At 41.0% G+C, this 16233-nt stretch overlaps 2 protein-coding genes across 2 annotated transcripts; both read right to left on the bottom strand.

Annotated features, from left to right (window-relative positions):
• Nucleotides 1–1740: 1740 nt before the first annotated feature.
• Nucleotides 1741–4903, bottom strand: hrc (histidine rich calcium binding protein). The gene is made up of 6 exons (XM_033326825.1): nt 3373–4903; nt 2639–2736; nt 2450–2521; nt 2322–2376; nt 2178–2214; nt 1741–2079 (listed from the first exon to the last, which is right to left on the bottom strand). The coding sequence occupies exons 1-6, from the start codon at nt 4028–4030 to the stop codon at nt 2058–2060; spliced, it is 942 nt and encodes a 313-aa protein (XP_033182716.1). The 5' UTR covers nt 4031–4903; the 3' UTR covers nt 1741–2057.
• Nucleotides 4904–5341: 438 nt separating this feature from the next.
• On the bottom strand, nt 5342–15561 carry LOC113156325 (transient receptor potential cation channel subfamily M member 4-like). Its single transcript, XM_026351401.1, has 28 exons — nt 15342–15561; nt 14378–14439; nt 14101–14287; nt 13656–13836; nt 12873–13042; nt 12554–12731; nt 11709–11773; nt 11377–11610; nt 11094–11196; nt 10877–10998; nt 10418–10708; nt 10223–10324; nt 9950–10078; nt 9617–9746; nt 9201–9346; nt 8935–9047; nt 8671–8790; nt 8468–8514; nt 8110–8342; nt 7901–8016; nt 7548–7680; nt 7290–7464; nt 6944–7109; nt 6658–6839; nt 6411–6543; nt 6257–6329; nt 5926–6019; nt 5342–5410 (listed from the first exon to the last, which is right to left on the bottom strand). Exons 1-28 carry the CDS (start codon nt 15405–15407, stop codon nt 5379–5381), a joined length of 3783 nt encoding a protein of 1260 aa, XP_026207186.1. The 5' UTR covers nt 15408–15561; the 3' UTR covers nt 5342–5378.
• Nucleotides 15562–16233: the final 672 nt, after the last annotated feature.

Below are 16233 nucleotides of genomic sequence, written 5' to 3'. Positions count from 1 at the left end.
ACCAAGTCCTGACACACATCATTACTCCAGCCCTTCATCCAATCTTAAATTATACTATATTTATTTTATCATACTGCATTTATCCAAACTATGCTGTATTCATCTTCCTTCCCCCCCTTTTTTTTTTTTTTTTTTTTTTTTAATTTAATTGATTCCTTTTAAAATCAGAGAAGGAAATCTGAGTTTTTGTCCTTGGTACACTGAAAAACAGCACAAAAAAAACAATGAGGCAAACATGACAAAACTACACAACGAAATACACAAACTAAATAGCAGTAGTGGGGCAAGAGTTCTATTAATGCTGCAACGTACCAAGGAAAGTCTACAGGTTACCATTAAGCCAACACTGACATTTTGCATTGTCAGGTGGAGTTAGAAGTAGAAAAACCCCTGACTTGCTTCACAAAACTGCGATACATAAGACGTGATCATTTTTTGATCTCCTCACACATTTATAACATCATCTAATATTATTGAGGCATGGACTAATTAATGTACTATAATGAAGAGTCAAAATTAAATTTCCTTAACTTCTGACTTGTGGCGTGTCACTCACAGTGGGAAAAACATTGTTTAAAAGAACAAACAAACAAAATTTACTGCCAAATAACGATTACTCAGACTTGACATCAATAGCAAACATGCCGCATATATCCCCACTGGCAATGAGGTCTGTAATGGGCAGAAGGAACAGGAGCAGAGTATGTAAGCAGAACATATTGTCAGTAAAGTATAGTAAACATGAGTTTGGTATGTACCATGTGAGATCATAACCGGTCAGCATGTGGTACCAATGTCCAACTAAACAAAGGCTTTTAATATGGAGCGTGAAGAACGTTTTCAAGACCAATCTTAAGGTTAAATGGTCTTTTGCATTTCTTTAGGCTATTTTTGATGCCAAATGTCAATACTGGCCCAACTCCTGCCTGTGTTGATTCAACAGTCGATACATTTCCTCCTTCGCTGAAAAGTCACTGGAAAATAAGTACCTTGTTTTTCATTGACACAGAACCTCACCTGAAAACCACCCAGCAGGATCCAGTTAGCTGGAGAACAAGGGACCTTCACTGAAATTGCTTCACCTGAGCAGCAGCTGCGCCTCATTTATAAATCAGCATGAGATTGGCTGAACAGCTGACCTTCAAGCTGCAGGAAGCGAAAAAGACTGAGTAGGGTCACAGCCGCAAAATGTTATGTCATTAAAATAAGAAGGTGGAATCTAAGAAACAAGGTACCACACAAGAAAATCTGTGTTATAATGGAGGCCTGGAGTTTCAAAGGAGCATTTATTCACCCAGGAAGAAGAATCTAACTAAAATACTTCTATCATGGAAACTGTTAGGTCCAAAGTTGTTCTACATTGATTATTCAATAATAATGAAACATTTTAGTCTTTGACTGTAGACCCTTCATTCTCATTGCCATTGTTGTTTTCTGTGTTTCCAATGTGTATCATCTCTAACTAAAACTTAATACTTAAACTTATGCAAACCCATGTTTGTTTGTTGAGAAGCAGCCATCACAATGGAGTGTTTTATACACATACAGTATTCATAGACATTATTTACATGTTGCTACAGTTTCCGCTGATCAGGTCGGGTCATCATTCAATACGTGCATGTGGATGAATAACAACAACTCATCAGCTGCATTAAACAGTTTCACAACTAGGGAGACATTTATTTTCAGATTAGAGTTGATAACAGTGCACAGCAACACAGATTGAAACTTCATTGTACTTCATTCACATTTTTCCCCCGAATATAACTGTTTAGCAATAAGATGCATAAAAAAATAAGTAAAGTAATATTAATAATATTATCTGTCACTTTGCATTTGAAGACTGCAAAATAGACATTAAATGAAAAAAACTAATAATGAAGTTTTTCAGCTAATTAGAAAACTAAACATGAATTAACATAAAAACATGTTTTTGTTTTATCGTCAGATTCACGACAGGTTCATGTAGCTGGTGTGACGAGAGCAACCAAACAGAGCCAACCCTCAACACGGTGCCTCATGTAACCACAGGGTCGAGTCAAATAGCTTCAGAGGGCTCAAAGCAAAGAGGCAACAGTCCTGCAAAACAAAGGTCACGTCATGAAAGGAAAGCTGTGTCTATCTGCTACTAATATATCAGTGTGTGTGTGTGTGTGTGTGAGATGTGAGGGTCTTACTGAAAGATGGACCCCGTTATCTCATCAACAAGTCCACCTGAAAAAAAGCAAAAAGGACGGTTAGGTTTTAGGTTGAGTCACTCAAAGTTAAGACACAAACATATGAGAAATCAGCGGCACATGCACAGTGTGAGTAATTACTACCTGGTGTGCAAATTGTGTCACAGAGTATAGGGCAAAGATAGCAGGCTGAGCATCCCTGGAAGATAATAAAGGGTCAACATGAGGTATCAAGTGCATTATTTACAGTACTGGAGACAGACCGTGCTTACTTGGCAGTGCTGACAGTGATCTGAGCCGTCGCCCTCCTCACAGGGGCACTTGTCACAGTTATTAGAACAGTGCTACGCATGACGGGGACACATAACCGATGACATTAAGTGATTTCTGGTTTGTTTAAAATTAGGACAGACCTATACTTTGTTACATTTTCCATCCTTATCAATGTTTAGTCATTTTACCTCACAGATGGAGCAAACACTGCACAAAGAGCCAGAGCGGAAGTGCAACACGTGATCAGCAGCCTCCTCTTCCTTTTCTGCTGTGTCCTCCCCTTCATCTGTATCACCGGAGTCAAGCAAATTAAATAGAAGATATAAAGTTTCCACAAAGTTTCCAGTCTGTCCCTAACATATTGTCTATATGACACAAACTGGCCATCATCATATAGCGTCTTCAAAGAGACAAACAGTGATGTAAACATCACTAATATACCTAATGTTTAACATGATTATTAGAGACTTTTCTTTCTAATGGCCTATATTCATTGCTTTGGTAACCTATTTGGTTAATTTATAATGCCAGAGAAATTGTTAGGAATCTCTCTCTATGTGTGCGTGTATGTAAGAAAGCACGTATGTAAACAGTACCTGTTGTCACCAAATAACCTCACTGGCTCGACAAAAGGCCCAATGTTTTAAATAGATGCTGAGTGCAGGCTACTGCACAGATATGCCAGTCTATTTTAGGACTGATATGTGTGACAGGGTCCCTACAGTAGCTGCAAAAAGTCTGTCTCACTTCTGACAATGTCACTTAAGTGAAAGTTACTTGGAGCCTGGAAAATAACCATTTGTTTAAGTTTATGTCAAATTACGGCACGGTATTATTTTTTCTTTTTTTTTTTTTTTTTTTTTGACAACCCACAGATGTAATAAAAATAAATTTAAAACTTAATAAATAAAAGTGGGTTCACCATCATCCTCCTCTGCCTCAGCTGTAACCTCTTCCTTTAGGTGATCCTCAGCATCCTCATCATCCTCTTCATTTATTTCCTCTCCTTCAGTTGCCTCCTCCTCTTCTTCTTGTTTTTCTTCTTCAGTATCATCCTCAGCTTCGTTTTCTGAAGCTGCCTCTTCATCCTCCTCCTCTTCTTCTTGTTTTTCTTCTTCAGTATCATCCTCAGCTTCATTTTCTGAAGCTGCCTCTTCCTCTTCATCCTCCTCCTCTTCTTCTTGTTTTTCTTCTTCAGCATCATCCTCAGCTTCATTTTCTGAAGCTGCCTCTTCCTGTTCCTCTTCAGTCTCCTCTACCTCCTCATCTTCCTCTGGCTCCTCCACAGCATCTTCTCCGTCTTCCTCGTCCGCTTCATCTTCATCTCCCTCCTCCTGTTCCTCATCTTCATCCCCATCATCTGATTCTTCTTCACCTTCCTCTACTACCTCTTCATCTTCTTCACCATCATTATTATCCTCAGCAGCTTCATCCTCATCTAGAAAAACTTCGTCAACACTTCTTGCATGGATGTCTTCTTCTGCCACTTCCTGGGCACTCACTACACCAGATAGTGGGATCTGGGATGGGCATAGGAGCACCAACAGGAGCCCCACTACCCAGCCTTTCACAGGTGTCATCTTGATAGGCTTGCACACCGGAAAAAAATCTGTACTCTGCTTCTTTTGCTACAAAAATCAAAACAATATGTGGGGTTCCAACTTTTAAAAGCTTTGAATCCAGCAGATTTCAGCAGGCTACAAAAACAAGGGGAGAGAAGGGTTGTGCTCACAAGACCGACAGAGTACTCAGAGGACACAGTGGAAGCTCAGCTGGATGTGTTGTGTGGTTGTGTGACTACGTGTGCATGACTGACAGAGGCACATGTCCAGCAAGAATGTTTCTGATGCCCCTAACACTGTGTATTAGAGAGGTAGGCATGTGCAAGTGGCAGAAGGCAGAGGGACAGATCATAGGAGGGTGGGGAAAAGGCCACAGAACAAATGGAAATTAGTTTACCAGTGCTAAATAATTCAAATTGGTATATATACACTATCTGAATAAATCTGAAGTATAGTAACAGAGAGGACGCGGAACGAGTTAGAATGATGTTCCAGGTATGCAGAGGCAGCTTCTTATGTAAAAGCGTGCGGCTTTCCAAATAAATTATTTACATTTTAAACTTTAGTTTCAGGGTTTTGATTGTGAAGCCTGATAAATCAGTTCCTCAGAAAGTGACACACAAATACCAAAGCGCAAAGATTTGCATTTGTAACAAGGAAGTGATGACGCTGCTCCGCTCAGTGCGAGCCTCTGCTGCTATGGACAGGTGGTCCCGCTTGCTATTTACAGTAAAGGATCCTTCAATAGCTCTGTTTCACTATGTGACCTTCAATAGAGCTCCGGCACGCTGAAACTCAGCACCAACGGGCACCTTTCACATTAGCCCCACCCACTTCTCGCTACAGTATGTCCACCTACTTCTCTTCCTTGTTTTAATCAACCTCTCATTTTGCTATTTTATTGATGAATTTGAATTATTTGATGCCACGTCACCTTAACTGTACAAAAAGTAAAGATTGAGAACCAAGGAAACTTGACCTTAACAGTACAAATTTGTTAAATATACACAATTTATTGAATACACAATAGTACACAAATATTTAATTTATCATTCAGTATAAACAATGATTTCATAAAAAATATTATCAGTACTTAATGGAACTGTCAACAATCTTACAGTATCCACATACGAGTATAAAAGAGCAAAAATAAGGAGCATATGTAAATATGTACACTGACCTTTGGCTTGAAAATGGAAATTTACTCAATACTGTGACAAGTAGTAATCTGTGCATTTGTTTTTCCTTTGTTCAGCTCAGCCATTTGTTAGCAAGTAAGTAAGACAGTGCTGAGGAATGAGGGTTAATGCGATCCATCTTTGTTTTTCACTCTTAATGACCAGGTGAGGACATCCCCAAGGCTTAATCAGGTGGAACTGGGAGAAGAAGAAAACGTATCTGTGGTGTAGAAGAAGCATAAAATGATTAAGACATAAGCTCTGTATCCAAAAATAATATAAGAAGGAAGAAAAAGTCACCAACTGGATTTAACTGAGCAATTAGGTAAAAGCTCTCATTAAATAACTACTGCATGGATGAAAAGTTATTTAACACTAATTGATCCAGTGAATAACTTCTCATTTCTTAAAAAAAAAAACACGTTAAAAGGAGGCCTAGTGCCTACCGTACAAGCCTGTGGGGGCAGTGCTATGATCTGGGGTTGCTGCAGTTGATCATGTCTAGGTTCAGAAAGGTTATGTGTCCAAAGAATGAGGTCAGCTGACTAGCTGAATATACTGAATGATCAGGTTATTCCATCAATGGATTTTACTATCTTGATAGCACGAGCAATGACAATGTCAGGATTTATCAAGCTCAAATTGTAAAAGTGGTTCAGGAAGCACGACATCATCATTTTCACACATGGATTGGCCACCACAGACTACACCTTCACATTTTTTCTTTGTAAGCACCTTTCAACTGAGGTGGTGGCCGGGTAGGTTTGAACACGCTGCTTTGTTCCAAAGTCTCTGCAATCCAGTTTAGAGTGTTTGAGCAATACTCCATCTGAAGAAGGAAGAAAAAAACTGTACATAAGAAAAGAGTAAAGTCCAAACTATACATTAAGACACCTCAGGGAAGGATATCTAATATGTCTGGTTCATCATCACTATGGGAGTTTGTGGTGACACTTATATACATGGGTGCATGTATAAGAATAAGAAAATTAAATTATTAAAATACAAGTACCTCAAAACTGCCCTTAATTCAGACTGAAAAGCTTAATCACAAGTTTAATTTTACCTGAGTTTCCAAAGCTCTCAGTCTGTGGTCAATATCTCTGCTTTCAGTCACATGTTTAAGCACATCATCCACCCTAAAAAAAGAAATAAAAAGTCATCATAACAGACCCAAATATACGTCATTTCACTGCTACACTGCTGGAGTGGGTGCTCACTTGACAGACATCCGTTTGAGCCTCTCTGAATCACTGCTTTTCTGGATTTTGCTCTGTGAAGTTAGGAAGTCCTCCTTCTGAATGGTTTCCCAAGTTATTAGCCTGTTAGCTGCTTTCCCTCTTAACTGCAACACTGAAAGAAAGCAACGGTTTTATTTTATACGTGTCTCCCAGCACTTTATGTGCATTAAGCCATACATGTATTCGATTAATGAGACCAAGGTAAAGCTCATAGGAAAATACTGACCAAAGTGGTGGATCTTGATTGAGGGCACCTTGCGGATTATCCTCTTTATAAAGAGGTTAAGATGGGAGAGGATGATGAACGGAGGTGCAAGCGAAGGACGGGAGTGGTACAGAACAATGAGGTTGTAGCGTTGAAACTTCCAGTAGATGTCGCTGTTCGCCTGGACTTCAGAAAAAGTGTAGCTGTGAGGACACAGAGATCAGTGTGAAAGTGGCGAATTGAGAATCCTTTATAGATATCAGTATATCGCTATACCCAAAAAGGCAGTTTGATCTCTGTTATTTACCTAAACATGGCGATGAGCAGGTTTATGAGTACGATGTTGGTCACCAGCAGATAAATAACCAGCAGAATCACCACCAGCCAGTTACTGAACTCAGTTCTGCATGGCTCTGCACCTTCATGAATCAATGTCATGTTGTCTGTGCACTCTACGTCCCACCCTACCCCCACTGTCAATCATAAAAATACATGAATAGTTAAAATATCCTTTTATATATATATATATATATATATATATATATATATATATATATATATATATATATATATATAAGGGTTACATATATGTAACTTGGTTAAACTAATGCAACGAATGGAAGAAAGTATTATGCGAATATAAATGCTTATACCATCAATCTCTTCCACCGGGATCTGTCCAAAGATGTGCAAGTATGGTCTGTAGAAAACCCGACGGAAGATGCGATCTAGGTTAGTGTCGTAAGAGTAAACCAATGCTTGATTGGCTACTCCATAAGCTACAAGCCACACCCACAGGAAGAATAGGAAGAAGAAAACATCTTTCATCTGTAAGTGACAAAACAGATCCTGTCATTATTAGGTTTCTCTGTAACATTGATTTAATGTCAACATGTGGTAACGTTTCTCACCATCTTGCCAAGCATTATGATTTTTGGTCCCAGCTGTTTGTGAATGGTGAAGATGTGAATGAGGCGGAGAGTGAAGACCATGTAGTCAATACACATGAGATCCCGACCAAATTCAAAAGTCACATCGAACATCCTAAAAACAGAAGCAAATACACTGTGGTAACAGCACCACCCGGTGGTCAACTTGTAAAGTAAATGGAAACTGTTACATGGAGTGTAGATTAAAATTCACAGAGAATAAAATGAAAATGAAACAATTTTAGCAATTCTGTTATTTTGCAACATAAGAAAATTAAAAGTTCGTATTGTGGAATCCTGTATTCAAATATACTATATGCTGTCCTTGTCCTCACCTGCAGATTACTCCTGCGATGAACAGCATGATGGCAGTGAGGTCACACTTGTTCCACACATCCTGAATGTACGCTCTCATACTTTGACGCCAGGTCATTGTGCCCATAAAGAAAGTCTTAGAGAAGAAAGTGTCATGTAATCAGTCACAGATTGGAAATTACTTAAGTCTATGGAGTAAATTTCAGGTGATGTTTCTCCTCCCACTCACCTCCCGAATCTCTTCACACACTATGGTGAACACCCAGAAGTACAGAACGCACTCAGTGCATGCTGGACCATCAGGTGGAGGAGGCAAAAAGTCCACCAGAAGCACATATGCAAAAAGCAGAAGGAACAGGAAGTACATAACGACGTTGCCCAAAAATGACGTAATTGGTGCGAACCAGAACTGGCGCCATCTCGACACTATGAAGGGACGCGTTGGTGGTCTGTGAGGTATTCCTGTGAGGAATCATAGTGTATGTGGGTCAGTAGGGGATCACACTCATAACAGCTCAGTCTTCTCTATGCTCTGCTGTGCAAATCACTACACTTTCTCAGAGCTGCTGCCTTTAAAGACGACTCACCTTTGATGGTTGCGGTGGGACTGTCCACGTCTTGTCCGTCACTTTCACTGGTGCAAAAAACAACACAATTTTAATGACTCCTTACACTACAACACAAGCAAAGCAGTGGGTGCACATTTATCACCTGCATCCTACATAGAACCTCCATTAACATGATTAAAAGAAGGTAGTAAAAGACAGAAACCCAACGCTTGACACGTTACATGTTCTTGATGTCCGAGAAAGAGAAGACGGTGGTGCCATAAACGGCGTAGTCTGGGCCCGGGCAGTCTGTGTTAGGCTTCACCTCCTCCTCTTCCTCTAGCCGCTGGTCCATGAGACTCCTGTGAGGTGGAGCATGTTGTAAAATTGAAATACAGAATTCATATACTAGAGAAAGCACTGGAAAAACAAAAGTGTGTGACCGCAAAATGAGAATCTTCCTCTTGTGAATAGAGGATATAACAGTTAGTGTATGTGGATATGACCTGAAGGAGATCAAGTCAGTGTAGCAGAGGACGGGACAGAAGAAGGTGACCATGAGCTTCCACACCTCTGTGCTCCTCTTCATGTCACCCCACCAGATCTGGGACAACAGAGACTGCAGGAGAACAGAACATTTATTTTATCTGACATTAGGGTAAATTCTTTATTTTGCCTGTTGTTCACAGATTGCTCTTGTAAAGGCCAGATCCCTTGGTCTTTACCAATAATAAAACAGAATCAAACTTTAGCCTAAAAGTCACTGACACACCTGTACTCCATCGTGGCTGAAGAAAAGTCGCGCGTCAGCACCCATTCCCATCTGGAGGCAGGTGGTACCGCTCCAAATTGTAGACTTCCTAATCAGCAGGGTGAAAGAGCGACTCTCATTGCTCCGATAGCAAGAACTGAATATACCTGAGAAGATTTTTTTATTTAAACCAACAATAAAAGTGACTTAAAATACAAGAAAGACCCAATCAAGAAACATGTTATTCTGTAATACAATTATACAATGGCCGTGATTGCATTGTTCCACTGGATGCAAAATTTAAAGCTCTGAGATATGACCCTATATCCCTGTTACATGGGGGTAGGATGTGAAATGTAATGTCTGATCATACACATTCATACATAATCAGGTACTGTTTAAATGAACATTGGAGATTGATGTGGTCACAGTCTCACCATGCGCAAGGTTCTCAAACTTCTGGGCCAGATCTTTCATTGACAGTTTGGTCTCCGTCTCATCCTCCAGCTTGGACAGTTCTCTCAGGATCTTACAGCCACTCAGAGCACTCAGCACCGGCTCCCTTGTCTGGGAGAGACAGTAAGAAGTTTCAAAAAGGTTTTGACACCTACACCATAACTATCTCAGTGTGATGAGACCCACAGCCTGTGTACAATAAATACATTTTATTATTCCCTTTTGTTTTACTTTACTACCTAGACATAAATAACTAAAAACATTTGTGTGTGTGTCTGAGCTCATTTCTGTAGTTGAAGTATAGAAAATGTCACCATTTCCCAGAAGTAAGTGGACATCTCGCTGCGGTTCTGTAGGACAGCCCAGATGAAAAGTGAGGCCCAGGGCAAGAGGCAAGGGGTTTGCCGATACTCACAGTCTCCACGCAGAAGCTCTCTGATACTCTGTGATGACAGAAATAAATAAAAACATAAGAAAACTGTTGTAAGAGGTGTAAACACATTTTATTATAAAGCCATAATTGCTATAAAGCCAATGGCCATTTTACCAGATGAATCTATATGTTCAGAAGTTTGAATCTTAGGTACCTTGAGAGCCTTCCTCCTGGAGACCTGTGGTTTCAAATCCAAAGCATCATAGTAGAATGGCTGGCAGATGTCACCCATCAACAGCTCCAGGACCCCTGACACCTAAAGAAAAAGCAGGTAGAGCAACAAATACTTTTTATATTGACGTAAGCAAAAACAAGAACATAACTCATCAAAAATGATCAAGGAGCATACTTCAAAAAGGCTGATCTCTGCGTCAGGCCCCCTTCTATGTGTGTCTTCTCCCACTGTCAAACCAGTCTCCGGCAGAATTGGCACAGGTGGTGTAGTTCCTAGTCGCTCCACTAGAAAGCGCTGCAGCAGCTGGTAAAGAAGTGTCCCATCGCCTACTGACCGGTAGAGGTTCTCTAACCTACCATAAGTCAAGTACTTCAGGATGCTGAGGCCATTCTCAGTGAAAAGACGAACAAACTGAGGCTTGTCGTTGATCAGAGCATCAGTCATGGACTCTTCCAGGTCTTCATACTGTTTGAGTGGATGAACATAATCAGTAAATACTACAAGAAGAATCTGAATTTTAACTTATTTTACATAAAGCCGCAGCACTAAGCTGTTTTATTTGTCCAGAATAGTATCGTACACTGCTAGTATATCTCTGAATGTAACATCTCATGACTCTTTCACCACCGTTACCTTCCAGTGAATGTCTCCATTGAAGAGTTCACTCTTGGCAATGTCAACCCTGTTCCATGCAACAGCTAGCTTCAGCTCGTCATTGTAAGGGTTAACATGAATTCCCACACGCTGTTTACTGGCTGAAAAACAAAAGTGCACCAGAAACAAAGTCATAAATCAGCATGCAACCTTCAACATTGGCGAAATACATCCCGTTTTTATTATTCGTGTGTACCTGCAACCAGTGCTTTGAGCAGGACTCTGTCAAATTCATTCGGGCCCTCCTGCTCTCCATGGTAAATTGTAATCAAGTGTCTGTTCTGGTAGATGCTCAAAGCCTGGAAGTGCAGAATAGGGAGCCAGAGAAAATGATGTTATTCATAGTGAAAAGGCCACAGTCAAAACCATATTATTAAGGTTTAAGTGCATTGATAACATAAGATAAGTGTTTGTGACAATGAATCTAGTTACATTATTTATTAAATTAGCTAAAATAAACATTCTCTCACAATACTTACCCGTTCAACTAGCTTGTCCATTTCTGTTTCAGAAGGAAAGTACCGCTTCACCCGTTCTGTCATCCTCTCTTTTAGGTCCACACTGGGAAACGCCTCGCCATCGGCCTCGCTGGACGATTGGACCACCGGGGCAGAGGAGCAGGTCTCCAAAACATCGCTAAGGAAGTCAGCCCCACCTCCTGAGCCAGCCAGTACCAGCCAAGGTATGGAGTTCTTCAGAGAAAGATCCACCCTCTGACAGAAATTCAAAAAGAAAGAGTGAGATTTCTTTATAAATACAAACTAATACTCGAATAATTCTTTGAATGTACAGTAAATAGCTCAGACTGTACCTCGAGCATGCTCGCCTCCCCCGATATCAACATACATAGGACAGGGATGTCAATGCTGCCACTGCCTACAACAGCACAAATATTTTTAAAAATAAATTCATTGTTAAGTGGTTTTCTGTCTGTCTTCAGCAAAACATAAAAGACGGATCACAGAAAACTGCATGAGTATGGGGCTGAGAGATACTGAAAGAGCCACATGGCAAACCCCTGCATCATTTTAAAGAGCCATGTCTCAAACTCACGCAGCGGCTAAAACAAAAGCTTGTCATCACATGCATCAATGAAGACTGACTGGATTCATTTACACATATAGACACACAGCATTTAATTTTGATGATTACAGCTTAGAGCTAATGCAAAATTGTGTATGTGGTTCAGAATTGAATTAAAAGAAGGAGTGCGACAGATCCATATCTTGGATACGTCTGTTTTTGTTGGCTTCTGAAGCACTGACTCCCCCAAATTATTGAATGGCTCACCCTTCTTGTGTAAGGTATCAACGACTGTCTTGTGGACTGTCAGTAGTCTTCCCTATGATGCAGCATCCTGAACCAGACTGAGAGACCATTTAAGGGCTCAGAAAATATGTATGTGTTTGGAGTTAATAAGCTGATTAGAGTGAATTTTTAACATTTTATTCTAATTGTGTAGTGAACAGTGAAGTTTGGGTTTTTATTAGCTGTAAGCCATAATCAAATTAAATAAACAGACAAACAAAAGAAATAAACAGCTGAAATCTTTCACTCTGTATGTAAACAATCTATATAATGCGAGTTTCACATTTTGAATTAAATTACTGAAATAAATAATATATGACATTCTATCCAATTTATGCCTTCTCTAACCCCAGATTCCTGTGCGCTGCCGTGAGATGTACTCCTCCAGTTTGGCCCTGAAGCCCATCTCTCGTCCTCTGTGTTTCACACTCCCATCATCTACCAGCAGGAAGGCCTGGTAGTTGTTGTCCAGGTAGCAGGAGTCCTCGGACATGTCACTGACATGGTATTTAGCAGGAAAGCTTCCCTGCAAAAGAGGACAGATTCAGAGCAAGTTACTGAGAGTTTAAGTAAGAGTGCATTGGATTCATTCACCTGGTTGATCTTCCTAGTGTGTTTTAATGAAGTGTGATATCAGTTTGTGTTACTATGAGACTGCCTGTACAACCTTAGGGTTCACCAGCTCATCTCGGTTAAGCACCATGCCCCAGGGAGCGATGCCCAGCGCCACCACTTTAGTTAGAGAGACTGATGAGGCTGCAGTGGCATGATCCCTCACCGCCTCTCCGACACATCTGCCCACACCTTCTCGCAGGCCTGTAGTAATGATCCACGCTCCTGGAAATAGAAAGTGAATACAGGACGAAATGAGAAATTGTTTGCTCTGCAAAGTCTGCAAATCATCAGAAATTAAGACAGCTATTATTTGTTGTCACGTGGGACAGCTTTTAACACTTCTGCAGTATGAAAACAACATGTGTGTTCTCTCCATACTCAACCGTACAATTTATAATACCCAGTAACTATGTTTGTTCCCAGTGTGTGAATGTGTCTTATCACTGCTTTGATCAGGCCCTCAGAGAGAACAGCTTGTTAAATGACCTCAGATGTCGGGAGTTCAGTATCACCGCGTGCCACCTGCACTTAGCACAGTAGCCTTGAGGAAATGGCCATTGTAGTACTAAATTAGGATCAGACCCATGAGGCCGGAGTAGTGTAAATCTACTATATTTTGTAACAGCTGGAGTTTTCCAGCTACACTATGACTAAGTTCTGTGTTTTTGACAACATATGTCAGTCTTTTGGTTTTAATGTAAAGTAGAAAAGTTGCAAATAGTGCAATAAAAGAGTGACACATTAGACTAAGGTGTTGCATTTTTCTTAATGATGATGGTATTCGTGACCAAAGCTGACAGACTATTATTTTGGTTTGCTTTCACCACGTGTTTACCTGTGCCTTGTGATGCTTTCACTAGTCCCTGCCTGAGAACCTCCCGTACCCAGGTCTTCATCTTTGTCCCGGCCTCTCCACCCACTACAGAAACCACCAAGTTGGGTGCAGGCAGACGCCAGTGCTTTGTTATAAGGTTGTAAGCAGCATCGGGGGGGGTGTCCGATGACAGACGCAGAAACTGAGGTTCACCATGAAAGACAAAAAATTTTAAACTAGCAAAATAAGCCAAAAGACAAGGTTTCATGACAGTGGGCTATTACACGTGTCACAGATTAGTAAAGACAAACTAAAGAGCTTCTCAGTACATGAATGTGAACTCAGCAGCTGGTTAAAGGTTAAGAGGAGCAAAAGCACTGACTACATCTGTTGGTGTATTTGAACCTTTAGAAGCATTTGCCTTCAATAACAAGAACATTTATCAATTTGACAAAAATGCACCCACATAGCTATGCCTCTTGCTGGCTCCTGCGAACTGCAGCTCTCCAAAGGCATCGGTCGGGTACTCAGAGGAGTGCTGGGCACTGTTCCAGTGGTTTACGATTGCTGTGCTGAAATAGTCGCCGAGAGCCACGGAGCTATGGGCATTTCTCACACTCCCACACTGGCACTGCTGACCATTATTGAGAGAGCTGAGAGGATAATATATAAACACAACAACAATCACCTTCATTTTATCACCACAGTCAAAGAGTCGTTGTTACAACAAGAGCTCACAGTACCTGGATGATTCTTCTACAAAGGTGGTGCAAACTCTTTTCTTGAACCTTTTGGGTATCCAACTCTGAAAAACACTTCCAACATGTTAATTTAATATGCAATTTATGTGCAGGATATTTTCATTTTAGGGTGTCATACAGTGGATGCAGGAAACTGTAAACAAATAAGAACTGCTCGGCTGAGAATAAACCCCTGATGATATGCTGGGACATCATACTGTGACATGTGGTGAGGTGCTAGTCTAGTGTATGGTGTACTGCCTCATCTATGATAACCAAGCAAGTAGACTCATACCATTTGTCTATTATATCCCACAAAAACCAGCATCCCACCAGTCACCATAATATTTTATGCAAGGACTTTTTCTTATGAAGGACAAAGTGACTGTTTGAGACAGTAACTGTGATCATCTCTTTCTGACCTTTTAACCTCTAAATGAGGAAATATGTCAGCAGTTTTTGTTATTTATCACATGATTCTTAACACAGGCCTTCTATTATGATCATGCTGGTTTGGTCATAGCAGTCATTCCTTCTTTATTTATCCTCCTTGTCCGCCTGGAGATGGGCCTCCCCACATGTTTCCCACCCTCTCCAACCGTTCCTGCAGCCGCACATGGTTAGTTTCAGCTTGCGTTATGTGAAAAGAGGAAACCCCTCCTTCTCTCAAACCCTGCTCGGTGTCTCGATTCTTTTTATTTGCACCAGCTGACGGTTTTAATCGGACTGTGAAGCGGTGTAATGTGTCTTAACGCCACCAGCTTGACTTCCGCTCGTCCGGTTTGACAAGTAACTTGGACTTTGCCGCCGCGGAACAGTGGAACAAAAAAATGTCTGCAAGCGTGCACACGAAGCTGCAACCACTTTCCTATCACTACACGGACGTTTGATCAGCTGTGAGGCCTGTTTGTGCCTAAATTCGCCGGCGCCAGGCACGGTGAAGCACTTTTACGCACAGTCTACCCACCTGGTCTCTCTCGGATTTGCTGAGCGCGTCTCCGTCGTCTTCTCCTTCTCCTCCTTTGTCTCTCATGTTTTCCCCTGATGATCGGCTCAGTGAGAGAAAGAGGAAGTGAAAGACTTCTTTGATTATTTACTGGACTGCTGAATGCTTCCGTGTGTCTCTCAGCAGCCAGAGACACGAAACTAGTTTGTGTGCAGGTCACTCTCACTCACTCACTCACTCTCTCTCTCTCTCTCTCTCACACACACACACACACGCACAGCACAGGTGAGGGTGTGGTGTTCAACCAAATACCTTCCTCTACAAAAGTGGTGGGAGGATCCAGTCAAAGCCAGAGTAAACATGCGTAACAAGTGTAAACTGAGCCGAGGCCAGGAACCATTATCCTGTTACACTGCCACTAACTCTCCCCATCTGTGACTGAGTGATATCAGTTGTCATGAGGTGAAGTCAGAAGTCCTGACACAATAACAGGAGAAAATATAAAGTGCAAACCAGATAAAACCCTCCTGTGGGTCAGTGCAGGTAAGAACAAACATAACTCCACATGCATGTTAAATATTTATTGTACAGTGCATTTAAATATTGGTAAATTCATTTAGCATATTTAAAAAATGATTTGGTATTTTACACACATGTTACAACATCCACAGTCTATGTGCTTACATAGGAGAAGTGCATAGTGAGTACCAGTCAGTCCGAACACATACAGACACATTTGGTTGTAAATGGATGGAGAGTACTCCACAAACTCTCCATCCTCTTAGTCCATGACCTGTTGTCGTTCCTCTCAGCCCTATCTGCCGTAGCCCCGCGGGTCGTTGGCGTTTTTTGACTCATCTTTTCCACTTGTTTTCCTGAAGTTAAATAAAACGTTGGCCAGGTTGTGGAACTG

The sequence above is a fragment of the Anabas testudineus genome, chromosome 19 (assembly GCF_900324465.2).
Source record: "Anabas testudineus chromosome 19, fAnaTes1.2, whole genome shotgun sequence".
Lineage (NCBI taxonomy): Eukaryota > Metazoa > Chordata > Actinopteri > Anabantiformes > Anabantidae > Anabas > Anabas testudineus.
The sequence above is the reverse complement of the archived record's forward strand: the minus strand, read 5'-3'. Positions and strand labels throughout refer to the sequence as shown.

What these genes read in the sequence shown, in the direction of transcription:
- hrc (XM_033326825.1), bottom strand. Translation starts at nt 4,030, where the DNA reads ATGACACCTGTGAAAGGCTGGGTAGTGGGGCTCCTGTTGGTGCTCCTA. An exon ending in TGAGGCAGAGGAGGATGATG is followed by an intron (nt 2,737 to 3,372) that starts GTGAACCCACTT and finishes CCGGTGATACAG; the next exon opens with ATGAAGGGGAGGACACAGCA. An exon ending in ATAACGGGGTCCATCTTTCA is followed by an intron (nt 2,080 to 2,177) that starts GTAAGACCCTCA and finishes TTTGTTTTGCAG; the next exon opens with GACTGTTGCCTCTTTGCTTT.
- LOC113156325 (XM_026351401.1), bottom strand. Translation starts at nt 15,407, where the DNA reads ATGAGAGACAAAGGAGGAGAAGGAGAAGACGACGGAGACGCGCTCAGC. An exon ending in GCAGCGCACAGGAATCTGGG is followed by an intron (nt 11,774 to 12,553) that starts GTTAGAGAAGGC and finishes GTGCTGTTGTAG; the next exon opens with GCAGTGGCAGCATTGACATC. An exon ending in CCCGGTGGAAGAGATTGATG is followed by an intron (nt 7,110 to 7,289) that starts GTATAAGCATTT and finishes TATGATTGACAG; the next exon opens with TGGGGGTAGGGTGGGACGTA.